Below are 27,458 nucleotides of genomic sequence, written 5' to 3' on the forward strand. Positions count from 1 at the left end.
GGGGGGACCAGGGCCCCTGCTGGTCCCCTCTTGTCTCCGCCACTCACACTAACTAGCTTACTCAATACACGTTAATGATTATGTTGCAGCTGTAGAGGATGGTGCACTAAGACAAGAAGGCAGTGTGGTGCATTAATCCTAGTAAGTGAGGTAGTCAGGTGTGTTGCAGTTTGTCAACTACTAGTACTTATGATTTATCGCTCAAGTGGTCTGCTGCACATCAATGCAAAATTAACTTCAAACTCTTATGGTTTGTGGGGCATGCACAGTTATTGACCAACAAATACGTTGCAAATCATTCCTGTGAATTCTATATACACGTGAGGTGTACTATAAATACGGCACGAATCCCGAAAAAATGGAGGGTGCGGATTACATCCTCGCGTGGCACCATGTCCACTCGTGATTTATCGGTTAATTAATGAATTAATTAATTAGTTAATTAATGAAATAATTAATGAGTTATTTAAGTTAATTAATCCTATTTATTTAATCTAATTAACCTGTTAGTTTAATTAAACAGTAATTAGGTTAACCTAAACCCTAATCAACCTAATAGTGTATGACAGGTGGGTCCCACTGGACCCACACGTCAGGTTGACATCATGCTGACGTCAGCGTGCACTGTTCTGAATAATGTTGAATTAAATTAATTAAATAAATACTAAAAATGATTTAAATCTTTTAAAATTAATATAAAATAAACCGTAGCTCGGATAGAAAAACTTTATACATGAAAGTTGCTCAGAACGACGAGACAAACCCGGATACGCAACCCGTTCGTCCGTCACACATCCCTAGCATAGCGAACACGCAACTTTCCCCCTCCGGTTCATCTGTCCGAAAACGCGAAACACCGGGGATATTTTCCCCGATGTTTCCCCCTTCACCGGTACCACCTCATACCGCGTTAGGGCACCCCTAGCACCGCTACTTGTCATGTCATGCATCGCTATGCATTTGTTTGCTTAATAATTATTATTTCTTCCCCCTCTTCTCTCTGATAGACTACGAGACCGACGCCGCTGCTACCTAGTACGACTATGGTGTTGACGACCCCTCTCTCTTGCCAGAGCAACCAGGCAAGCCCCCCCCCCCTTGATCACCAGATATCGCCTACTCTTCTCTATACTGTTTGCATTAGAGTAGTGTAGAATGGGCTGGGCGCACCCCACTAAGGGGCTGGTTCCCACCCAACTACATCCCATTAGGTCCTTCGGGGCAGGTGGACCCCCGGAACCCCTTCATTGGTCCCGGTACAATACCGATAAACCCCGAAACATTTCCGGTGGCTGAAGCTGGACTTCCCATATATAAATCTTTACCTCCGGACCATTCCGGAACTCCTCGTGACGTCCGGGATCTCATCCGGGACTCCGAACAACATTCGGTAACCACGTACATCTATTCCCTATAACCCTAGCGTCATCGAACCTTAAGTGTGTAGACCCTACGGGTTCGGGAACTATGCAGACATGACCGAGACATCTCTCCGGTCAATAACCAACAGCGGGATCTGGATACCCATGTTGGCTCCCACATGTTCCACGATGATCTCATCGGATGAACCACGATGTCAAGGATTCAATCAATCTCATATATGATTCCCTTTGTCTACCGGTATAGCACTTGCCCGAGATTCGATCGTCGGTATACCGATACCTTGTTCAATCTCGTTACGGTAAGTCTCTTTACTCGTTCCATAACACATCATCCCGTGACCAACCCCTTAGTCACATTGAGCTCATTACGATGATGTCTTACCGAGTGGGCCCAGAGATACCTCTCCGTCATACGGAGTGACAAATCCCAGTCTCGATTCGTGCCAACCCAACAGATACTTTCAGAGATATCCGTAGTGCACCTTTATAGCCACCCATTTACGTTGTGATGTTTGGCACACCCAAAGCATCCCTACGGTATCCGGGGGTTGCACAATCTCATGGTCTAAGGAAAAGATACTTGACATTAGAAAAGCTTTAGCATATGAACTACACGATCTTGTGCTAGGCTTAGGATTGGGCCTTGTCCATCACATCATTCTCCTAATGATGTGATCCCGTTATCAAGGACATCCAATGTCCATGGTCAAGAAACCGTAACCATCTATTGATCAACGAGCTAGTCAACTAGAGGCTCACTAGGAGATGTTGTGGTCTATGTATTCACACATGTATTACGATTTCCGGATAACACAATTATAGCATGAACAATAGACAATTATCATGAACAAGGAAATATAATAATAACCATTTTATTATTGCATCTAGGGCATATTTCCAATAGTCTCCCACTTGCACTAGAGTCAATATTCTAGTTACATTGTGATGAATCGAACACCCATAGAGTTCTGGTGTTGATCATGTTTTCCTTGTGGAAGAGGTTTAGTCAACAGATATGTGACATTCAGGTCCGTATGCACTTTACAAATCTCTGTCTCCATCTTGAACATTTTCATGAATGGAGTTGAAACGACGCTTGATATGCCTGGTCTTCTTGTGAAACCTGGGCTCCTTGGCAAGGGCAATAGCTCCAGTGTTGTCACAGAAGAGTCATCGGGCCCGACGCATCAGGAATAACTCCTAGGTCGGTAATGAACTCTTTCATCCAGATTGCTTCATGTGCTGCCTCCAAGGCTGCCATGTACTCCGCTTCACATGTAGATCCCGCCATGACGCTTTTTTTGCAACTGCACCAGCTGACTGCCCCACCATTCAAAATATACACGTATCTGATTTGTGACTTGGAGTCATCCAAATCTGTGTCAAAACTAGCATCGACATAACCCTTTACAACGAGCTCTTCGTCACCTCCATAAACGAGAAACATATCCTTAGTCCTTTTCAGGTACTTCAGGATATTCTTGACCGATGTCTAGTGTTCCATGCCGGGATTACTTTGCTACCTTCCTACCAAACTTACGGCAAGGTTTACATCAGGTCTGGTACACAGCATGGCATACATAATAGACCCTATGGCTGAGGCATAGGGGATGACATTCATCTTTTCTCTATCTTCTGCCGTGGTCGAGCATTGAGCCGTGCTCAATCTCACACCTTGCAATACAGGCAAGAACCCCTTCTTGGACTTATCCATATTGAACTTCTTTAATATCTTGTCAAGGTACGTGCTTTGTGAAAGACCAATGAGGCGTCTCGATCTATCTCTATAGATCTTGATGCCTAATATGTAAGCAGCTTCTCCAAGGTCCTTCAATGAAAAACACTTATTCAAGTAGGCCTTTATGCTTTCCAAGAGCTCTATATCATTTCCCATCAATAGTATGTCATCCACATATAATATGAGAAATGCTACAGAGCTCCCACTCACTTTCTTGTAAACACAGGCTTCTCCATAAGTCTGTGTAAACCCAAACGCTTTGATCATCTCATCAAATCGAATGTTCCAACTCCGAGATGCTTGCACCAGCCCATAGATTGAGCGTTGGAGCTTGCACACCCTGTCAGCATTCTTAGGATCGACAAAACCTTCTGGCTGCATCATATACAGTTCTTCCTTAAGGAAACCATTAAGGAATGCCGTTTTGACGTCCATTTTCCATATCTCATAATCATAGAATGCGGCAATTGCTAACATGATTCGGACAGACTTCAGCTTCGCTACGGGTGAGAAGGTCTCATCGTAGTCAACCCCTTGAACTTGTCGATAATCCTTAGCGACAAGCCGAGCCTTATAGATGGTTACATTACCATCCGGGTTTGTTTTCTTCTTAAAGATCCATTTATTTTCTATGGCTCGCCGATCATCGGGCAAGTCAGTCAAACTCCATACTTCGTTTTCATACATGGATCCTATCTCGGATTTCATGGCTTCAAGCCATTTGTCGGAATCCGGGCCCGCCATCGCTTCTTCATAGTTTGAAGGTTCACCATTGTCTAACAACATGATTTCCAGGACAGTGTTGCCGTACCACTGTGGTGTGGAACGTGTCCTTGTGGACCTACGAAGTTCAGTAGCAACTTGATCTGAAGTTTCATGATCATCATCATTAACTTCCTCTCTAGTCGGTGCAGGCACCACAGAAACATTTTCTTGAGCTGCGCTACTCTCCGGTTCAAGAGGCAATACTTCATCAAGTTCTACTTTCCTCCCACTTACTTCTTTTGAGAGAAACTCTTTCTCTAGAAAGGATCCATTCTTGGCAACAAAGATCTTGCCTTCGAATCTAAGGTAGAAGGTATACCCAATAGTTTCCTTAGGGTATCCTATGAAGACGCATTTTTCCAATTTGGGTTCGAGCTTTTCAGGTTGAAGTTTCTTGACATAAGCATCGCATCCCCAAACTTTCAAAAACGACAGCTTACGTTTCTTCCCAAACCATAATTCATACGGTGTCGTCTTAACGGATTTCGACGGAGCCCTATTTAAAGTGAATGCGGCAGTCTCTAAAGCATAACCCCAAAATGATAGCGATAGGTCAGTAAGAGACATCATGGATCGCACCATATCCAATAGAGTGCGATTTTGACGTTCGGACACACCATTACGCTGAGGTGTTCTAGGCAGCGTGAGTTGTGAAACAATTCCACATTTCCTTAAGTGTGTGCCAAATTCGTGACTCAAATATTCTCCCCCATGATCTGATCGTAAGAACTTGATTTTCCTGTCATGTTGATTCTCAACCTCACTCTGAAATTCCTTGAACTTTTCAAAGGTCTCAGACTTGTGTTTCATCAAGTAGACATACCCATAACTACTTAAGTCATTAGTAAGAGTGAGAACATAACGATAACCACCGCGAGCCTCAACGCTCATTGGACCGCACACATCAGTATGTATGATTTCCAATAAGTTGGTTGCTCGCTCCATTGTTCTGGAGAATGGAGTCTTGGTCATTTTGCCCATGAGGCATGGTTCGCACGTGTCAAATGATTCATAATCAAGAGACTCCAAAAGTCCATCTGCATGGAGTTTCTTCATGCGTTTGACACCAATGTGACCAAGGCGGCAGTGCCACAAGTATGTGGGACTATCATTATCAACCTTATATCTTTTGGCATTCACACTATGAATATGTGTAACATCACGTTCGAGATTCAATAAGAATAAACCATTGACTAGCGGGGCATGACCATAAAACATATCTCTCATATAAATAGAACAACCATTATTCTCAGATTTAAATGAGTAACCATCTCGCATTAAACGAGATCCAGATACAATGTTCATGCTTAAAGCTGGTACTAAATAACAATTATTGAGGTTTAAAACTAATCCCATAGGTAAATGTAGAGGTAGCGTGCCGACGGCGATCACATCGACCTTGGAACCATTCCCGATGCGCATCGTCACCTCGTCCTTCGCCAGTCTCCGCTTATTCCGCAGCTCCTGTTTTGAGTTACAAATATGAGCAACCGCACTGGTATCAAATACCCAGGAGCTACTACGAGCGCTGGTTAGGTACACATCAATACATGTATATCACATATACCTTTGGTATTGTCGGCCTTCTTATCCGCTAAGTACTTGGGGCAGTTCCGCTTCCAGTGACCGTTTCCCTTGCAATAAAAGCACTCAGTCTCAGGCTTGGGTCCATACTTTGGCTTCTTCTCGGCAACTGGCTTACCGGGCGTGGCAACTCCCTTGCCATCCTTCTTGAAGTTCTTCTTGACCTTGCCTTTCTTGAACTTAGTGGTTTTATTCACCATCAACACTTGATGTTCCTTTTTGATCTCCACCTCCGCTGATTTCAGCATTGAATATACCTCAGGAATGGTCTTTTTCCATGCCCTGCATATTGAAGTTCATCACAAAGCTCTTGTAGCTAGGTGGGAGCGACTGAAGGATTCTGTCAACGACCGCATCATCCAGGAGATTAACTCCCAGCTGAGATAAGCGGTTGTGCAACCAAGATATTTTGAGTATGTGCTCGCTGACAGAACTATTCTCCTCCATCTTACAACTGCAGAACTTGTCGGAGACTTCATATCTCTCGACCCGGGCATGAGCTTGGAAAACCATTTTCAGCTCTTGGAACATCTCATATGCTCCGTGCTGCTCAAAATGCTTTTGGAGCCCCGGTTCTAAGCTGTAAAGCATGCCGCACTGAACCAGGGAGTAATCATCACTACGCGACTGTCAGGCATTCATAATGTCTTGAGTTGCTGGGAAAACAGGTGCATCACCTAGCGGTGCTTCAAGGACATATGCTTTATTGGCAGCTATGAGGATAATCCTCAGGTTACGGACCCAGTCCGTGTAGTTGCTACCATCATCTTTCAGCTTGGTTTTCTCTAGGAACGCGTTGAAGTTGAGGGCAACATTAGCGTGGGCCATTTGATCTACAAGACATATTGCAAAGTTTTAGACTATGTTCACGATAATTAAGTTCATCTAATCAAATTATTTAATGAACTCCCACTCAGATAGACATCCCTCTAGTCATCTAAGTGATACATGATCCGAGTCAACTAGGCCGTGTCCGATCATCACGTGAGACGGACTACTCATCATCGGTGAACATCTTCATGTTGATCGTATCTTCTATACGACTCATGTTCGACCTTTCGGTCTTCCGTGTTATGAGGCCATGTTTGTACATGCTAGGCTCGTCAAGTCAACCTAAGTGTATTGCGTGTGTAAATCTGGCTTACACCCGTTGTATGCGAACGTTAGAACCTATCACACCCTATCATCACGTGATGCTTCGAAACAACGGACCTTAGCAACGGTGCACAGTTAGGAGAACACAATTCTTGATATTTTAATGAGGGATCATCTTATTTATGCTACCATCGTTCTAAGCAAATAAGATGTAAAAACATGATAAACATCACATGCAATCAAATAGTGACATGATATGGCCAATATCATTTTGCTCCTTTTGATCTCCATCTTCAGGGCGCCATGATCATCATCGTCACCGGCATGAAACATGATATCCATCATCATGATCTCCATCATCGTGTCTTCATGAAGTTGTCTCGCCAACTATTACTTCTACTACTATAGCTAACGGTTAGCAATAATGTAAAGTAATTACATGGCGTTTTCATTGACACGCAGGTCATACAATAAATTAAGACAACTCCTATGGCTCCTGCCGGTTGTCATACTCATCGACATGCAAGTCGTGATTCCTATTACAAGAACATGATCAATCTCATACATCACATATATCATTCATCACATCCTTTTGGCCATATCACATCACACGACATATGCTGCAAGAACAAGTTAGACGTCCTCTAATTGTTGTTGCAAATTTTTACGTGGCTGCTATAGGTTTCTAGCAAGAACGTTTCTTACCTACGCCAAAACCACAACGTGATATGCCAATTTATATTTACCCTTCATAAGGACCCTTTTCATCGAATCCGATCCGACTAAAGTGGGAGAGATAGACACCCGCTAGCCACCTTATGCAACTAGTGCATGTCAGTGGGTGGAACCTGTCTCACGTAAGCATATGTGTAAGGTCGGTCCGGGCCGCTTCATCCCACAATGCCGCCGAATCAAGATAAGACTAGTAGCGGCAAGTAAATTGGCAAAATCGACGCCCACAACAATTTGTGTTCTACTCGTGCATAGAAACTACGTATAGACCTAGCTCATGATGCCACTGTTGGGGATCGTTGCAGAAATTAAAAAATTTCTACGCATCACCAAGATCAATCTATGGAGCTTACTAGCAACGAGAGGGGAGGGCATCTTCATACCTTTGAAGATCACGATGCGGAAGCGTTACAAGAACGCGGATGAAGGAGTCTTACTCGTAGCGATTCAGATCACGGTTGATTCCGATCTAAGCACCGAACAACGGTGCCTCCGCGTTCAACACACGTGCAGCCCGGTGACGTCTCCCGCGCTTTGATCTAGCAAGGAGAGAGGGAAAGGTTGGGGAAGACTCCATCCAGCAGCAGCACGACGGCGTGGTGGTGGTGGAGGAGTGTGGCACTCCAGCAGGGCTTCGCCAAGCACTTCGAGAGACGAGGAGGGAGAGGGGTAGGGCTGCGCCAAGAGAGAGGGAGACTCGTGTCTCTGGCAGCCCCAAAACCCCCACTATATATAAGGGAAGGGGAGGGGGCGCCGGCCCCCTAGATCCATCTAGAGGGGGGGCGGCGGCCCCTCGGGGGGCAGCTGCCCCCTTAGGGTTTCCAACTAGGGGACGCCCCCCCCCCCCCCCCGGGGGGGCAGCGGCCCCTAGGGTTTCCAACCCTAGGCGCCTTGGGCCCTTGGGGGGGCGCACCAGCCCACTAAGGGGCTGGTTCCCACCCAACTACAGCCCATTAGGTCCTTCGGGGCAGGTGGACCCTCCCGGTGGACCCCCGGAACCCCTTCGGTGGTCCCGGTACAATACCGATAAACCCCGAAACCTTTCCGGTGGCTGAAACTGGACTTGCCATATATAAATATTCACCTCCGGACCATTCCGGAACTCCTCGTGACGTCCGGGATCTCATCCGGGACTCCGAACAACATTCGGTAACCACGTACATCTATTCCCTATAACTCTAGCGTCATCGAACCTTAAGTGTGTAGACCCTACGGGTTCGGGAACTATGCAGACATGACCGAAACATATCTCTGGCCAATAACCAACAGCGGGATCTAGATACCCATGTTGGCTCCCACATGTTCCATGATGATCTCATCGGATGAACCACGATGTCAAGGATTCAATCAATCCCGTATACGATTCCCTTTGTCTACCGGTATAGCACTTGCCCGAGATTCGATCGTCGGTATATCGATACCTTGTTCAATCTCGTTACGGCAAGTCTCTTTACTCGTTCCGTAACACATCATCCTGTGAACAACCCCTTAGTCACATTGAGCTCATTACGATGATGTCTTACCGAGTGGGCCCGGAGATACCTCTCTATCATACGGAGTGACAAATCCCAGTCTCGATTCGTGCCAACCCAACAGATACTTTCGGAGATACCCATAGTGCACCTTTATAGCCACCCAGTTACGTTGTGACGTTTGGCACACCCAAAGCATTCTTGCGGTATCCGGGAGTTGCACAATCTCATGGTCTAAGGAAAAGATACTTGACATTAGAAAAGCTTTAGCATACGAACTACACGATCTTGTGCTAGGCTTAGGATTGGGTCTTGTCCATCACATCATTCTCTTAATGATGTGATCCCGTTATCAACGACATCCAATGTCCATGGTCAGGAAACCGTAACCATCTATTGATCAATGAGCTAGTCAACTAGAGGCTCACTAGGGAGATGATGTGGTCTATGTATTCACACATGTATTACGATTTCCGGATATCACAATTATAGCATGAACAATAGACAATTATCATGAACAAGGAAATATAATAATAACCATTTTATTATTGCCTCTAGGGCATATTTCCAACATGCGACGTGTTGATCTTCCGAGGCCGGACATGACCCAGGAAAGTGTGTCTGGACAAAGGGGATCGAGCGTGTTGGGAAATGTGGTGCACCCCTGCAGGGAAGTTAAACTATTCGAATAGCCGTGATCTTCGGTAACAGGACGACTTGGAGTTGTACCTTGACCTTATGACAACTAAAACCGGTTACTTAATAAAACACACCCTTCCAAGTGTCAGATACAACCCGGTGGTCGCTCTCTAACAGGGCGACGAGGAGAGGATCACCGGGCAGGATTATGCTACATGATGCTACTTGGTGGACTTACCTTCTGCTCTCTTCTACATGCTGTAAGATGGAGGTGCCAGAAGCGTAGTCTTCGATAGGACTAGCTATCCCCCTCTTACTCCGGCATTCTGCAGTTCAGTCCACATATGATACCCTTATTCTAGTTGATACCAATGCATACATATGTAGTGTAGCTCCTTGCTTGCGAGTACTTTGGATGAGTACTCACGGTTGCTTTGCTCCCTCTTTTCCCCCTTTCTATACCCGATTGCTGCGACCAGACGATGGAGTCCAAGAGCCAAACGCCACCGTCGACGACGACTCCTACTACACTGGAGGTGCCTACTACTATGTGCAGCCCGCTCACGACGACCATGAGTAGTTTAGGAGGATCTCAAGCAGGAGGCCTGCGCCTCTTTCGATCTGTATCCCAATTTGTGCTAGCCTTCTTAAGGCAAACTTGTTTAACTTATGTCTGTACTCAGATATTGTTGCTTCCGCTGACTCGTCTATGTTCGGGCTCTTGTATTCGAGCCCTCGAGGCCCCTGGCTTGTAATATGATGCTTGTATGACTTATTTTATTGTAGAGTTGTGTTGTGATATCTTTTCGTGAGTCCCTGATCTTTATCATACACGTTTGCGTGTATGATTAGTGTACGATTGAATCGGAGGCGTCACACCGGTCGGGAGAGATGGAAAAAGGCGCCCAATCAAGCACCTCAGTTTGTCCCCATATGGTCGTGTTGTCCACAAATCCCCATATGCATACTAAATATGGGGAGGATATGTGGATGTCTGGGCAGCTCTCCACGTGGGACGCGTCCCACCCTAGACCATCTTTTCTCTTTCTTTATTTTTTTCTTTTCTCTTTCTCTCTACACTCAACTAATCACATGCATTTGATCATACAATTTGGGGAGGACGTAGGGGACATGATTGTATACATGCACAAACGAAGGCTAAAAACGGACGCGCTTGGTAACTGATCGGGCACGTCCGTGAATGTTTGAGGATCAAAATTAAGCAATCATAGTTGTCGATGATCTGATCTAACCTTTAGCTTAACTTCTTTTTTCTTCACTCTGGGTCCTGAACTCGTGCACATCTTTCCAGAGGCAACATCTTTGTTACTGTTCCATTTATAGTTTACAAGATGTAGTTTTGGGGACGTGAATTTTTGGGACATAGTGCCACGCGAGGATGTTATCCTGACCGGCGGATGCTGCTATGCGATTAGCACTTAATATAGTAATTAATTGATTACTGCGGCAATACATAGAGATAGGTGAGCGACTATACAACGTATGTACATAATATCAGTTTGTCCTCTTGCCGAAATGAATGTCTTAACTACTGATACATAAATGCAGGAGGGGGATCTAATGAATGTTGTAGAAAGTGTTCATTTAAGTGAGCAGCCGGGGTGGGGTGCAACGTCTTAATAGTTCACTCAATGCACCTGTGGACTCATGTGATTATGATTATATTTGATTTTTGTTTGCTTAGCTCGACCATTGTTAATGCATGTCTAGCTAGACTAACAACCATGGGCTTCTCCCTCTCCCCTCACATGGCCATGGAGGTGCCCTGTTGTTCTGAACCACACCACACTCATCATCTGCCGCATGTTTGGACAGCAGATTAGGGGAAAAGAGCGACCTCCTTTGGCTGATCTATTCGGATAGAGGAGCTGATGAACAGTAAGGTATGGAGGTGGAGCACATGAACTGACTGTAAGAACTATGCAAGGAAAATGAGGGAGACGGGGAGCTGCTCGCTGGATAGTGGATGGGAGGAGGATTAGTGAGGAGCTACGGGATGAGATGGGTTGAAGAGAAAATGCAGAGTGGTGGTGCAGGTTGCCGTTGGACATTGCTCGAAATAAATGAGAGATTAACTCTTCTTGTCAGCCTAGTCGGTCCGGTGCAATTATTGTTCTCTGAGATACGCCCCTAATACCATCTTTGTGAGTTGCATGAAGAAATTATACATAATTTATGGTATGCAAACCGCACGAATCTCTGAGTTATTAACGTCCTAGATATCATCCTCGGGTGGCTGCATGTCTACTCGTGATTTATCGTAGTTTTGGCCGCTACCTTCCTTTTTTTCTTTTTTGCGGGGAGGCTGCTACCTTTCATGTGTACTTCCTCTATTTCCACTTTGTGAAAAAATGTTCTATATTCCAATGAATAAGGCGTGTATGTTTTTAAAAATCTAACTTTGACTATAACTTAAATCGATAGTATATATTTTTTGTGAATTAAAAATTATAACATTGAATACTTCTTTTCAATAAGAATTCAATATATAATATTAATCAAATATAATATACATTCAATATGTAATATTAATCAAATATAATCCACATTTGATTGGTCTAATTTATGATCAAAATTAAAAATTTAGGATACGTGCTCGTCTCATTCATTGGAATGGAGGGAGTAGGTTAGTAAAAGCAATGAAAAAAGTGTGTGCTCAAACTATTTCCCAAGCCAAATGTGATGGTAAAGTTCTACCAGACGAATCCTAATAGTTCGTATTTTGACCAAAAAATAGTTTTAGTATTGTACATCAGTTTTTTCGTTCTAAACTTGAGCTTTTGGAGCGGGGACAATGCGTGGAAAAGTTTTTTTACCAGAGCTGGGAGCTACCGATGAAGCATCCATCATTGATTCTTGGCGACCAACGTATAAAGTCAGAAAGGTTCTCTTGTGCAATGCATTCCTATATACAACTGACACCTTCTGACAAAAACCTGACCACAGCCCCACTACTTTTATACTCCCTCCATTCCATAATGTAGTGATTCCTCTATCCTCGTGCTTCAACTTTGACCGTAAATTTAACTACCAAGACCGATTGCGGCGGGAGCAAAAGTTATATCAGTGAATTCGTATTCGAAAGAAGTTTTCAATTATATAATTTTTTCTCCCGCCGCAGTCGGTCTCGTTGGTTAAATTTATGATCAAAGTTGGACCTCGGGAAGCGCGGGCGCACTATATTTTGGAATGGAGGGAGTATCTAGTACTGCATGCACACTCACATTCCTCTTTACCCATAGAGAAACTAGCATTTATTTTCTTGTGAGATATTAATTCACCGATCTCTTTTAAACAAAAATCTGGTTATTTCATATTTTTATATAGTTGAGTTCTTGACAATGAGATCTTTAAAACAAGACTAATCTTGACTATATTTCAAACGATTTCAAAAAACCGATTTTACTCATTAGAAAAACAATTTGGCTCATTTCAATCAACAAAAGTTTACTCATTCCAAACAAATTATTTCACTAATTTGAAAATACAGATTCACTCATCTACAGAATGATTTCACTATTTTGAAATACTAAGTTTCAATCTTTTTAAAATATGATAGTGAAATCTTCTTTTTGAAGAAACGAAATCAGTTCTTTGATAGTTGAAATAATCAGTTCACTCATTGTGAAATATGAAATTGGAATCGGAATAACTGAAATGACATTGCAAAAAATTAAAAATTATTTATGCACTCTTTTGAAATACCAAGTTTCAGTATTTTGTAAAATATGATAGTTTATGTTTTTTAATGGATTGAAACCTTCTTTTTTGAAGAATTGAAATCGTTTCTTTGAGAGTTGAAATAATCAGCTTCAATCATTGTGAAAAATGAAATTGGAATTGGAAAAACTGAAAAGACATTGTAAAAAAAACTATATAACAAGTTACACGTATTTCACACCAAAATATGTGTCAAATGTATGGAAAATAGATTTCACTCATTTCAAATATTGGTCCTGAATTTTAAAAAAGCTTTTTTACTTTAGGAATCTGGTTTCGCCCATTTCTAAAAATTATCAGCATAGAAAAACAATTTCACTCATTTTAGAAAACACATTACGCTCATTTTGCAAAACTAATTTCAATGTGAGTTTACCAAATATATTGAAATGTATTTCAGTCATCACAAATATCAATTTCAAACACTGAAAAATGCAATTTCACACAAAATGTTGGTTACATTCCACTTTTTCAAATAACTTATTTCACTCATTCCAGAAAAAACATTACACTCACTCAATTAAAATACTATATTTCACTTGTTTCAAAAAACACATTACACTATTTTAAAAAAATAGATTTCACCCATTTCACGCATTTTTAGAAAACATGTTACACTCACTTAAAAATATAAATTTCACTATTATGAGAACGCACATGATGCTCTCTCATTTGAAGTACTCCTATATTTCGATCGTTTCAAAAACTGATTTCACTCATTTCAAAATATATTATTTAAAAACTAATTTCATTGTGTATTTCCGACAAAATTGAAACGCATTTCACTGATCACAAATATCAGTACCAAACACTAAAATAAGCAGTACCACATAAAATATATTGAGTGAAATTTGTTAATTGAAACGTTGAAAATTAAAGGTGTTTGAAATATATCCAAGATTGGTCTTGTTCTAAAGGTCTTGGCGCTATTAATTCAAAATTATAAATTATTTCAAAAACAAAATTATTACTTGAAAGATATAAATGATTAAAATTGTCATGGGGTGAATAAAATGATGGTTTTGTTGGTCCGACAGGAGGGAGTGAATGTGTCATAACTTGTACCCGTGTGAAAGAAAAAGAGAAGGATAGGACAATGCATGCCACCTTTATCTGCCAATGGTAGAACCCGCAAGAGAGAAATACCAACACTTCAAGCCAGGAAAAGATGTCAAATACGTGCAACTGTATTGGGATACACATCATGTGGCAGAACCTCATTGGGTGTGTGTTGCCGGTAGCTCCCGTTCCCGGTAAAAGTGACTTTGCGGGACAGTGCGTTGTATAGAAATGCTGCAATGTTGCCGGTCATGCTCTGCGTCGGCGACGGTCACAGTGGCCAAAGGCCCAACTTCTTTTTTTGAGACAAGCCAAAGGCCCAACTGAGAGACGAGTGCGACATACAGTACGGCATGCTGATGGATGGGGTTCGCGGAGATAAACGCGTGGGAAAGCTGTAGGCGCGGAAGGGGTCGCCGGCATGACCGCCGTAGCCAGCACCCAGCAACGAGGACGTGGTGCTGCTACGGCGGACTCGCCTTCTGTCCCGCCTCCGCCGCTGTCAAGGTACAGCTTCAGGGGGGCCGAACACATGGTGGGCATCAGAGCATCACTGAAACTTCCAAGGAAAACACCCCACACGCGAATTCAGTACCACAAGCGAATAAACGTTGACAAATTCGAACAGATCTGGGTTTTTCCACCGCACCTATGTTAACATTGCAACGCCAAAAATGAAGAACAAACAATTTCCTCAAATCAGAGAGATTTCTGACATTTTCAACACAGATCTACATCGAAACAGCGATCACTGTCACTACAGAGCACTACAACGCCTAGGCTAATGGGTGCGCGTCTCTCTCTAGGCCTTCTTGTCGGCCTTCTTGGGGGATTTGGCGGCCTTCTTGGGCGACTTGGGCTCCTTCTCCGCGGTCTTCTTGGGCAGCAGCACCGGGTTGATGTTGGGCAGCACGCCGCCGTGCGCGATGGTCACGCCGGCCAGCAGCCTCCCGAGCTCCTGGTCGTTCCGGACGGCCAGCAGCAGGTGCCTGGGCACGATGCGATACTTCTTGTTGTCCTTGGCGGCGTTCCCGGCGAGCTCCAGCAGCTCCGCGGCGAGGTACTCGAGGACGGCGGCGAGGTAGACGGGGGCGCCCGTGCCGACGCGCTTCGCGTACCGGCCGTTCTTGAGGTAGCGGCCGATGCGGCCGACGGGGAACTGGAGCCCGGCCTTGACCGACCGCGTCACCGACTTCTTCCTGGGCCCGCCGGCCTTGCGCCCGGCCGCGCCCTTCTTCGCCTTCGCTCCGGCTCCGGTGGCTGAGGCGTCCATGTCTGGCGGCCGGTGCTCGTCGGGACGCGGGAGAGGAGGGAAGGGGAATTGGTTGGTGATTTGGGATTTGTGTTCTGACGGGAAGAGATGAGGATGGCTGGGTATTTAAAGGAACGGTGGTGGGCCCGTCGATCCGCGTGCACGGGCATTCGACGGTTGGATCGCGAGGGAAGCGAACGGCTGCGATGTCCTCTGGGTCAAGATATGGATTTGTTGTAGTAGTATGTGTTTGTTGATGGTTTAATCATAACGTGCTTGTTTTTCTACGGGAATCTCCAAAGCAATACACAAACCACCCTCAATCATTTAGACAGTTTGGACCTATTTTTGTCATCCGGCGCACCCTTTATCAGTTTACAATCTGGTTCAGATGTGTTTTTTCTCATGAACCAAAGACACACTGGGGTTTTTATGGGCGTCTGGCCGTTGTCATGCCCGCTTCTAACTGCCCAGACCCATCAAAAACCCCTTTCTCGCGCCCGCACGTGTTCCCTCTGAAGCCAGATGTCCGCATTCATGTCGACCCAGAGCGAACGCGACCCCTCACTGGAGCCGGCATTGAAGCGGCTTGCTGGCCACACGCCTTCTCTCCGCATTGAAACAACATTTGTCCGCCGCCTACCTCCTTTAAACAGGCGTGTGTGTTGAGGAACTACTATGACGCCCAGAGCGCCACACATCTGTTCCTGTGCCGACGAGCATTAAATGCCTTTTCCGACTGGCTCCTCGCATCTGCCTGCTATGTAAATGTGTCCATGTGCCGAGCAAAAAACACACCTCGCCTCCACTCTCTCCACATCCTCCTTCTACAACACCCGCCATGGCCTCCGGCGAACATAAGAAGTTCTCTATCGTTGCAGCCGCCTGGGTTGCTCGGCGAGCCAGCTCGGTACAGGTTGGCTTGCATGCAAAACCTCCAGATCTGGCGTCACCACCACTGCCATCGCCACTCCCTCCTTGCCCATTCAGGTTGGACAACTCCGTCTCTCGGCAAATCCGACGCGTGCAATGGCGGCAACGCGTCAGGCCGGTGGGGAAAGAAGCCATGTCGATGCAGGCCGGCATGCGCACGACCACCGCAGACGGCGAGGAAAAGTAGATGATGGGAGACGTCCATCGCTTGGGTCCCACGAAAGCCATCACCACCGCGGCGCCTGGTTACACAGCTGGTGTCTTGCGCTGAGCGGGGCCATAGACCACGGCGTCCATCAATTCCCCAGCCCAAAAACACCTCGATTCGTGCTTCACATAAAAAGAAGGGAGGCTATTCTTCCCCTCTTGCTGAAGCATATCCCTCCAGGGCATCCGATAGTCCAATGAGCGGGCTGCCGAATATAGGGAAGACATGTCGTGAGAGCGGCGATCCGCCGCGTAGACTAGTTCTACCGCAACGCGGTATAGTTTTGTTAAAATATGCTCGAAATGTAAATGTTTTTGTCCTGTTTGAATAAAAATCATCTGGTTTGCATGTAATTTGTCTGATTTGTTTAACACCAATTTGAAAAGTATGCAAATAGCATTGGATGGCCGGCTCCCACATCCATGTCCGTGAACTGGCCCCCCTATCCGCGGACATATGCGGTGTCTGGTTTGCGGGAGATGCCCTTACTAGGATGTACTCTGCATAAATAAAAATATTTCAGGTTGAATGGTGAAACTATTTTTTTGCAGTGTTCTTGCATTGTCACGGTATCTCTAATGTCATGCATCAAACAACCTGTAAACGTCTATAACCGTCCGGATTGCACTGTTCGAATACTTTGTGCCCTCCGGCGCCGTCCATCGAACGTCCGTGGACTTGTCCGCGCATCCGAATTCATGAAAACCAAAAGCAAACCTGGCGGAGGTTTGCGGACGTCCGGACAGCAGCCATGTCGGATTCTGATACCCCAGGCCCATAGCCCCCCCCCTCCCACATGAATCCTAGTTTTTCTCACTCTGTCCCTTCGCCCTTGTTGTGTATCCGCGTAGTCCGAGGTCCCTGTCCCTGGAAGAAACCTAGAAGAGATCATAACACAATTCTTTTCGCCACCGGTGAAGCCTCGACGACTCAAGTCGCGACTCACCTAAGACGATGCAGATCTTCGTGAAGACCCTAACGGGTAAAACCATCACGCTGGAGGTGGAGGGCAGTGACATCATGGACAGCGTCAAGGGCAAGGTCTAGGATAAGGAAGGGATCCGGCCAGACCAGCAGCAGCTCATCTTCGCCGAGAAGCAGCTGGAGGGCGGTTGCTTGCTAGCGACTACAACGTGCACAAGGAGTCGACGCAGCACCTGGTGCTCCGCCTCCGCAACGGCACCACCATCAAGGTCAAGATGCCCATCGCCAAGGAGATCGACATCGACATCGAGCCACCGACACGACCGACAGGATCAAGGAGCGTGTTGAGGAGAAGGAGGGCATCCCGCCCGTCCAGCAGAGGCTCACCTTTGATGGCAAGCAGATGGCCGGCGACAAGACGGCGCAAGAGTACAAGGGCAAGGGCGGCTACGTGCTCCACCTCGTGCTCTCCCTCAGGGGGCGGTGCCTGCTAGAATTTGGGTCTTACAGTCGCTCGCTTTTTCATGAGGGTGTAGCTTTGGTTTGATTTCTTGCATATGATTCCCATCCGTTCATATATTTTTACCACCAATCCACTAAACCAAAGATATGAAAAATTGTTTTGAGCAAAACGTTGCCTCGCCGTTTGCATAAAGATACTTGCACTAACCAATCAAAGATATGCAATTTTTACCGCTATAAGGCACGGCGCTGACCGTCCGACTGGATCGGACGAGACCCAGGCGGGAATGTTGTCCGGCATTCAGTCGTAGAATGGACCAATTTTGATCCCCAGAAAATGTAATGGACCAATTTCGCCTCCAGGCTACGCCCTGGTTGACTCTATATCTATCGTCGTAGAAAATGGTTTTTCTTTTGGGTGAATTTATTTGTTAGGCCGGTTAAGTTAATATATAATGCCAATAGGTTTTGGGCCGAGTTATGAAAATGTTTTCAGTGTATTTTCTGCTATATTATGACAATGTAAATTATTTATGCACTATTCAAATGAGAAATATGAGCCCAAATTTATGTTGAAAGTTACTTTAATGATGAGAGAATTTTATAACGTTTTTCCGTGGGTTATAATGGACCTAATTATGGTATCAATCATTTTATTTATCTTTAGTGCTTTCTAAGTTGTTTCAGTTCCTTTTATGTTTATGCATTGAAAATAAATCTAGTATTATGCTAAAATCATGTTTTCATTTTTTGAATACGGTTGAACCAATTGGAAATTATATTAAAAATTCATGTGGCATTAATGTTAAAAATGTCATTTCATGGCAATTTTTTAATGATGATCACCTTTTAGCATCATTTTAATGTGAAAATTCATCTTGTAACATGATATATTCACCATTATTACTCACTCACTAAATTTTCCAAAAAATATTATTTGGAAATTTTAGTTTAGTGTGGTGTTTATGTTGATGGCATCCTTGTGGTATTTTTTTAATGATACGATCATTATCAACAAGCACATGCCACCTTAAGGAAATGTTAATTTTCGTGTGGTTTGGTTTTCCACACCGCACCATGCGGCACAATATGTTTGGACGACATGCCTAATGGGCAAAATTAATGTTTTCTGATGTTGCACTTTATCTTATTGAATGCACTGTAGAACTAGAATGGCGTTGACAAAATTATGGTCGATTCTCTAAACTAGCTCGCTCCAGAATAAGTATAATAGAGGGTGACTCGCTCTACTACTGAATACTCCCTCTGTATCAAAATAAGTGTCTCAACTTTATATAACTTTGTACTAAAGTTAGTACAAAGTTTAGACACTTATTTTGGGACCGAGGGAGTATAAACTAGCTACAGTTGGTAAGTTCTTTGTCAAGTGATTAGAGATAAGTTTACGAGGCGAATATTCTTTTCCCTGATTAAAATTTCATCAAAAAGGGAGCTAACCTCTACACAAGAAGCCGGTCCATAAAAGTTACGGTCTCAAATGTAAGCAGTCCAACACTGAACAAACACTTGTTTCAAAAACGGCGCGGCAAGTCGCACAACCGCTTCTAGTAAGTACACTATTCTTCAACTGTCCGAAATTTCAACCAGACTGTAGCCAATCTATTGAAAATGGAACACAAAATTTAACGATGAAATCCACGTGACTTTTACAACCCCTGCGACCTTTCTGTGGTCCATCTAAACTCAAACATGTGAGAGAAAAAACAAGAAGCAAGCAAAAGATGCTCCGCAATTGCTTACCGAAAGTTGTTATACAACTATTGCAACAGATAAAAAATCTCTTAATTTTATTAAACAAAAGTCAGCTAATGTACAAAGCATGCGAACAATGTAATCTGCAGAAACTAGTATTCTTGTAGTGTTATATGGGATCAAACCTGAATTTTGTTCACATGTTATTCGGAAGATTTACGACATGTGCTAAACCAAATATACTCCGGGTGCGCAGCAAAATGCAGCAAGTCGCCTGCATTTTCATTTTCTGAGTAAACATGGGTGCATTAGCATCGCCATATTCAGAATGATAGGTGCTAATGAAAATGACGGAAACTTATAGGCCGAGTGTCTGGGCGCATCAGCATCACCATGTTCAGAATTCAACCTTTGTGAAAACACAAATTCATTTTCTGCTGATGGACTCAAACTTTCAACAGAGTTTCATCTAAGACACCACATCTGTGCCAACACCAGATGCTTCATCTAAGACTAAGAGAAATGCAGGTGGCAACATTGAAGTAGTGTCCATTGCCGAACACATTACAGACTAGTGTCACTGCACCACTGATCAAACAGTTTCGGAATATTAGAACCGTGATGCCAACGCAAATAGGTTTCTTATTATACTGTCTGGAGAACAAACCAAGTTTAGCTAGTAGAAACACAACAACTGCTGGAAGGAACTGGGTTCTAATGTGCCGCAGTCATACCCAAAATATACGATACTTGTGCCCTGTTTTAGGGCAACCCAAAATAAAATTCAGCAACTTTTGGTTTTGGGGCAACTGTTTTGGCCGAAGAGGGACTTCATCAAATTCATACTGACACAGATTTTGTTAGATCTGGTATAGGAGGCACTGTGGTGGCTGTATGCATGGACTCTTCTAGAAATTACTTGCGATCATGTACGCTAGTAATTCATGGTATGAGAGAAGTTTCAGGGAAGCTCTATCTTTGGCGGATGATCTTCTACTTCACAATTTTCTAGTGGCTACTGATTCTAAGCAGGTGGCTAATGATATCAACATGGGCTGCACTGGTATTCATGGTCTGATTGTAGCTGAGATTAAGTTAAGGACAACCAAATTTAATTGTAGTTTTTGTTTCTGAGAGTCAGGCCTTGAATAGAGAAGCCCATTTACTAGCCAAGCTTTCTGATTCTTTAGATTGTGGTACACATGTTTGGTTGGGACAACCTCATGATCGCAGTTATTTTCCCAGTTTTGTGAACTATGAATAACAAAGTTTGGTGGTTCTTAAAAAATGAAGTTGCTGGAGCCGTTTTTTGCCCTCCAAATAGTCAAAAAACGACTGAGATGCTCTTACAGAAGTTACTGAGTGAACAAAACTAGTGTACCCCAAATGGCTAGGATTGTCAGGTAATAGTACTGAAGCATGTTAACCAGAAACATGTAAAGATACCCTAAACAGTTCAAGAGTGTCCACGTATGATTCACTCTAGACTGTTGACCGGGTCTTGGCCCATTCCTCACACACAACTTTTCGACAAACTTTATTCAAGCCCTACAATAAGCCTACTAGACGGTAAGCAAAGTCGACCAAGTCACCTTCACTGAGATCAACCCAAAACCAGTCTTTATCTCTCGAGTATCAAGTCCATGCATGTCTGCCTTGAAGGAACAACATCGTTCCACTGAACCAGATGGCCCCGAGGCCACCTTGAACTTCAAAACCAGAGTGGAACCATCCACTACAGCAACCACAGACCTCTTTAAATGACGTGACTCGCCAATTGTACCATTGAACAGCCGAATTCCTTCGTTATAACCACCAATAAAACAACGCAAGCATAGATCAAAGCTGCTCTGCACCTCTAACACAACAACTTCAATATTCGCCATGACTGCGTCATCGACACGTGCTATGGTTAAGTCAACCGCACCACAGTCGCCTTGGATGCGATTTTTCAATGCACAATTCCATGGGCCCAGGTCGTCTATGTCCGTTACACCATCAATCAGCTGGTAATCATCCCTTTCTTCCTCGCCTACCTTGATCCGCATGTCATATTCCACTAGAATAGTGGAAATCAAATCTATCCCTCGCTTAGGGCCAGCCATGTCGATGAGAGAACCCTACAAATTTGTTACTGTTTAGTAGCTCTTCATATGGAAGTAAGAAACAACTAAAGCTTTATACTACCTCTGTAAGACGTTTTGGCAATTCAAATTGAACTACCAAAACACTTATTATACTCCCTCCGTCCGGAAATACTTGTCGGAGAAATGGATGAATCTAGACGTATTTTAGTTATAGATACATCTAATTTTATCCATTTCTCCGACAAGTATTTCGGGACGGAGGGAGTATTTAGGAACAGAGGGTGTGCTTCTCTAAGCTGTTTTACTAGCAATATTAATTTTGTGATACTTTACAATTGCTGACCAACATCTTTGCCACATATCAAACTGACTGGTTACATAGTGTACACCAGTGTTTGGGAGGGGAAATTGGCCCTCGGTATTTATTTGACATTGTTCAGATCCCAATTTTTACATAAGCATGTCGAAATGAGAAGAGAAAACAAAATGACTTAATAGTGATGCAATGATTCATGCTGGTGTGTTAAGTAGAAACTAAGAGCCCGAACTATTCTATTTGATTTTGTTTAGAATACATGATATACTCACTCAGTTCCATAATTTATAAGTTTCTCATAGTAAATCACCTTTCCACAATATAAACTTGGTGTAATGGTGGCCTAAACAATCCAAACTACCATTCTGCTAGGTCTGTACTGATAAATCACAAGACTTGAGAGTGCTTGCTGTTCCATACATACACTAGGTTTGGCCTTACAATGTGAAATGAATAGATTTGACATAAGGCAGGTATTTGACACCCCCCCCCCCCATTCCATACTGTATAAATCATTTCCTCAGATGGTTTCGCCCACACTGCAACATCCACCTAATGTGAGAACTTCCCCAGTGGGTACTTTATACCATATGGAATGCTTCAAGGGGACAAATACATTGTTTTATACTTGAGGGGGTTATTAAGTAGACTTATTGCTTGAAATAATCGTAGGTAAGTATGGATTTGCACCTGCTTCACAATGATGGGATCATCCCTGCTTATATTAACAACATAATTGCGCAATGTATCCAGATAATCTCGCACTGCTATGTATCCATACAACTCTACTGGGCCAAGATCCACAGTAAGTTCAGCCAACTTTAATGAGAAAATTTGTAACACGCGATTAGGTAGATGCCGAATGCATTCTCCATTGCGGATGTCGCAATCTGTGGGATCTGGTAGCCGAGCTTCATAAAAAAAGTAAAGAAATAAGTTAAATTGTAATGGAAAATAATACAGGAAAAAAATAGTTGTCATACAAAAAGTAAGCGTGCCACTAGAGGATTCCATGGCCCTATTGGAAGTTTCCTTTTCATCCAAATGGAAATTATCGATGTTCTTTTTACTATGAATTTCACTCCATCAAAGGTTTTTGTTTTAGGAAACCCAAAGAAAAAGCGGGTAACATTTCATCATGTCAGCAAGTAAAGGTCCATTTCGCCCTCCCAGATTATTTCATAACCCCCTAAATTTATTTATTTGTTATGTCTACCCCAAGAATTACTAAAACAAGTCAATTCAGCCCTTGATGAAAAATATTCTATTGTTTCACTTTCTAGAAGTCTTGTTGTAAGTTAGTTTTTTTATTTTGATGGTAGATAACATCACAGTCTATATAATAAAAATCATAATTTTCCATCCTGCATACTTGGGAGCAACTAAACCTACTTCAATGCTCATGGTACAAAAATATGTGCTAGAAATGCAAGTTTATGAACATATTTCTGTACGGTACATGGTGACAACAAAAAGGATAAAAACCAGTCATGTGGCGAACTGAGCTGGGGGGTGGGTTGGTGGAGGCCCAGGATAACCAAACTAAGGTAATGCAGGAATCTGAAGAATTTCCTCTCCTACCTTTGCAAAACCTAACAAATGCAACTCCTGAATGCCAATGCATCTACATTTAACTTGTAAAAGTAAGGAAAGTAAAGAAAAAAAGCCAGATGATTTCAACTGAGAACACATCAGTTGACACTATAGCTTAAAAAGGTGCTTGTAACAAATTGAAATAGGTAAAGAGAGATTATTTACTTACTCTCACTAGGGTCATCAACATTATAATCCCTTTTCCACAAATGAGTGTTCCTGTATAAAGAACCATCACGGTGTGTGCTTTTTGGAAGAATTCCCAGGTCAAGTACATCATCATCTTCTTCGGCATCGCTTGCTACCAATGCGCTCCTTCTATTGGTTGCACTCCTTCCGTTTTCATCACAACCAGAGATGTCCACAATATTCGAAGATGCATCATGTTTGCCGGCTATAGTATTCATATCTTGCAAGGTTGTCCCACTAGTCATGCTCCGAGATCCAGGTGGAAATCTATCACCAAAGAGAATAAAGAGCAAATCTAAGCACCCGACAGAAAATTCAATTCTTTTTCGGTTCCCCTTTTATAATCATCGGATTAACTATAAGACCCCACACCCCCTGCCTTATTTACAAAAATCAACACATAAGGATAATTAAAAGGGATTTTTCTCGAATACGCTCAGATAATTAAAAGGGGTAAAAAACCACAGTTGGTCAGAATCCAGATCCAAAACTATAATAAGAAACTAAAGGCGAAAAATTTGGCATCAGATGATGAGAGCATACCGGGAAACACGACGGACAGGTAGATCTGGAACCATCATGAGAGGGAAACCTCGCCGTGCAAGCGGTGGTGGCGACCAGTAAGGCGGGGCAGAGGCCATGAAAGAGAGGAGAGGTCGCGAGGTAGAGGAGAGGCGGCGCAGTGGGTCATGAGAGATGGCGATGCCAGGTCGCCGGAGGAGACGAAAAATCTGACAGAGGATTGGCATCTGAGCGCGCGGCGGCGGGAGAGGTGGGGTGTGCCGGTGTGGAGAATGGGGAGGGGAAAGGGCTGAACGCACGGGGCCGGTCTTCTTTACTCTCTTATATCAGATTTTCGCTTTTGCAGAAAACCCTAGATAATTATTGATAATCAACCCACAGGACAATTTCAAGTCAGATTTTCGTTTTGTTAGGAAATTCCATGATAGTTGGGTTAATCAACATGCGGTACATATCAAATGCTTTTTTAAAAGTATCCGTACCTTTTAAACCATGATTTCAAATTTAATATGTTATATACAATTTAATTAGAAAAACTAATCATCAACCCGTGCACCAGCACGGGCTAGAACGTTTGTTGTCACTGTATTTTGTGTTGTTGGTCAAGGATATTTGTACTTGCTACTTTTGTACCAAATAGTGTCTAAATTTATTTTTCACATATTAGTTACGTATAGGGATACATATTTTTTTGATGATGTTTTAATTGTTAGACAAAATGATAAATCCTCAAAGTCTTGCAAATCCAAAATGCAATCATAGTCTTATAATTTTTTGAACAAACATGCAATTTTATCTACTAAGATCGGAATATACAATTCGTATAAATAGACGTGTGTATATGGAAAGCTTAAAACCAAATTCAATAATTGATATTTCTCTTTAAAAAATACAATAATGCAACCGCAAGTTCGGGGACCCATAAAAGCAAAATACTGCTTCACCGTATTTTAGAACAATAATGAACATGTAAAAAACAGAATGGAGTTGAATATCCCATGTTGATTCCTATACATAACAAAAAGTAAGTAGTAAAACATTATCGTCCAAACAAAATGTTAATTTACAATGCTTTGGCTTTCAAGGTTAATCATCCAGTGCATTGCACATTTCAGAATTAACATCCTCTACAAAGCAACATAGCTTGGCAAATATGAATGCAAATATCAAGGATTACCGCAATGCAGAATTATGGAACAAAAATTGTACGCCAGAATATGAAACTTAACAACACCGAAAAATCCCCCAACTAAGAGACAGTTAACCCCGTATTATAGTACATCTTGGAATGTAATATTAGTACCCCTGCCCAGGTATTCTGTAGTACTACCCAGCATAACCAAGATAAATATGAAGGATGGTTGGACACCAAAGATAATGCCTTCAATATTTTGTTTAGAATGCTAGTGACTTGTTTTCTGGAAATAACGCTACAGGCTAACTGCAATAGAAAAAAACAGGATTGTCACTGGGCCTATTTCAATTTAATATATTATCACACCATCGTCACCAAAAGAAATTAGAAAGTCATATATTCAAAGGCATGCTTCTAACCACATTATCAAGAGAAACTAATTCATAGTACACATATTTACGGTTTACGACTTTTTCCAAGAAATAATAAGACAATGATTTGAAAGGTCGTAACATTCACGGTGTATAAAATTATGGAAAACGTATTTCAACACGAAAGTTCCATCAAACATATTGTTTAGACATTATGTATGATTTCTAATATATGGGGCACAATCGAGTTAATCACACAACATCTAAGCATTGGTATACCATAGGACTGAAACTTCAGCAATTTGAAGAAAACAAAGCAAGGAATCTTTGGACAATAACTTGGAAGTAATTAAGGGAACACAAAAATATATTTTTGGATACATAGCGATGTTCTTTCACACAAAAAAAAATGCTGAAGCTCGTTGATAAAATGAACACATGGTTGGATACTCGTCAATCCTCCATCCTACCTTTTTTTATTTCCCAAACGGAATTAATATTTAGTACCACATAATAGTAGGACTTTAAAAAAACTCATGGTAAGGTCGGTGATCCATCTTCAAAATTTTAATTATATTTGATATATCAGTAGGTGACGGGTTATCTATAATCTCTAAATAGTTCATCCCCACTATCCTATTTCTCTTAACATGCAGTCTATCCACCCCATTTAAACATGCAACCATTCCATGTAAGCACCGATGCCACATCAGCAACTTTTATGAAACGCACACGCATACATGTACAGAATAGCAGCTTTATCTCCATTATTTCATGAAGCAGGCGGAGAGGTCCCACATGTGAAATGATCTTCCATGTGATAGAACAACTCTTCCTCTCCCAATAACCTCCCTATATTCAATTGGAGCTTACATACCTATTAGAGCAACTCCACTCGTTCGGCCCCCAAGCGCAGCGGCCGGCGCTATTTCGGGCCATCGCCCGGCACTTTTTAGGCACTGGGGGCGATCTAGGTCCCAGTCACGACCCCAGGGGCCGGCCCCAAGCCGTTTAAATTCAAACATGACATTTTCCGCTACCAAAAAATGCCACAAGTCCGGCGATCAGCGCCATAAAGTCCGGCGATCACCATGCCACAGGTCGGCGACCAAGTAACTTGAAAGTTCGGTGTTCAAAAAGAAGGACGCGTAGGCAATGCATCAAACATGGGCGACCTGTGCGTTCCTGACATGTTTGGCTCGTGAAATCTTAATAGTGGTGGGGTTGGTAGGCGTGGTGGCGATCACCCAACTCGTCCATTTTTCTTTTGCATGCCTCCTCATTTGGTGGATGTGTGACGACCATCGGGACACGGTTGCTTCGACCACTCTCCTACCACAGTGTAACTGGATGGATTACTAATTGCAGCGCATAAATCCTCTTACACAAGCATAATCAGGCATGAATGTCCCTTTATTACGAAGTTTATTCCTTTTGATTATTTTAGCACTTATGTTAAAAAAATTGAAAGCCTGGACAGTTAAAAAAATGTGAACATTTATTTTTAGAAAATTCCATATAATTAAAAAAACAAAAAAAACTTAGA

At 42.9% G+C, this 27,458-nt stretch overlaps 2 protein-coding genes and 1 pseudogene across 2 annotated transcripts; 1 reads left to right on the forward strand and 2 right to left on the reverse strand.

Moving 5' to 3' along the window:
* Nucleotides 1-14,896: 14,896 nt before the first annotated feature.
* On the reverse strand, nt 14,897-15,568 carry LOC125523713 (histone H2A-like). The gene has a single exon (XM_048688778.1). It carries the CDS (start codon nt 15,478-15,480, stop codon nt 15,010-15,012), a length of 471 nt encoding a protein of 156 aa, XP_048544735.1. The 5' UTR covers nt 15,481-15,568; the 3' UTR covers nt 14,897-15,009.
* A 1,986-nt stretch (nt 15,569-17,554) lies between these two features.
* On the forward strand, nt 17,555-18,071 carry LOC125519196 (annotated as a pseudogene).
* Nucleotides 18,072-21,077: 3,006 nt separating this feature from the next.
* On the reverse strand, nt 21,078-24,731 carry LOC125525189. Its single transcript, XM_048690201.1, has 4 exons — nt 24,428-24,731; nt 23,865-24,151; nt 22,793-23,013; nt 21,078-21,819 (listed from the first exon to the last, which is right to left on the reverse strand). The coding sequence occupies exons 1-4, from the start codon at nt 24,631-24,633 to the stop codon at nt 21,262-21,264; spliced, it is 1,272 nt and encodes a 423-aa protein (XP_048546158.1). The 5' UTR covers nt 24,634-24,731; the 3' UTR covers nt 21,078-21,261.
* Between the last annotated feature and the right edge of the window lie 2,727 nt (nt 24,732-27,458).

The sequence above is a fragment of the Triticum urartu genome, chromosome 7 (genome assembly GCF_003073215.2).
Source record: "Triticum urartu cultivar G1812 chromosome 7, Tu2.1, whole genome shotgun sequence".
In the NCBI taxonomy this organism is placed as follows: domain Eukaryota; kingdom Viridiplantae; phylum Streptophyta; class Magnoliopsida; order Poales; family Poaceae; genus Triticum; species Triticum urartu.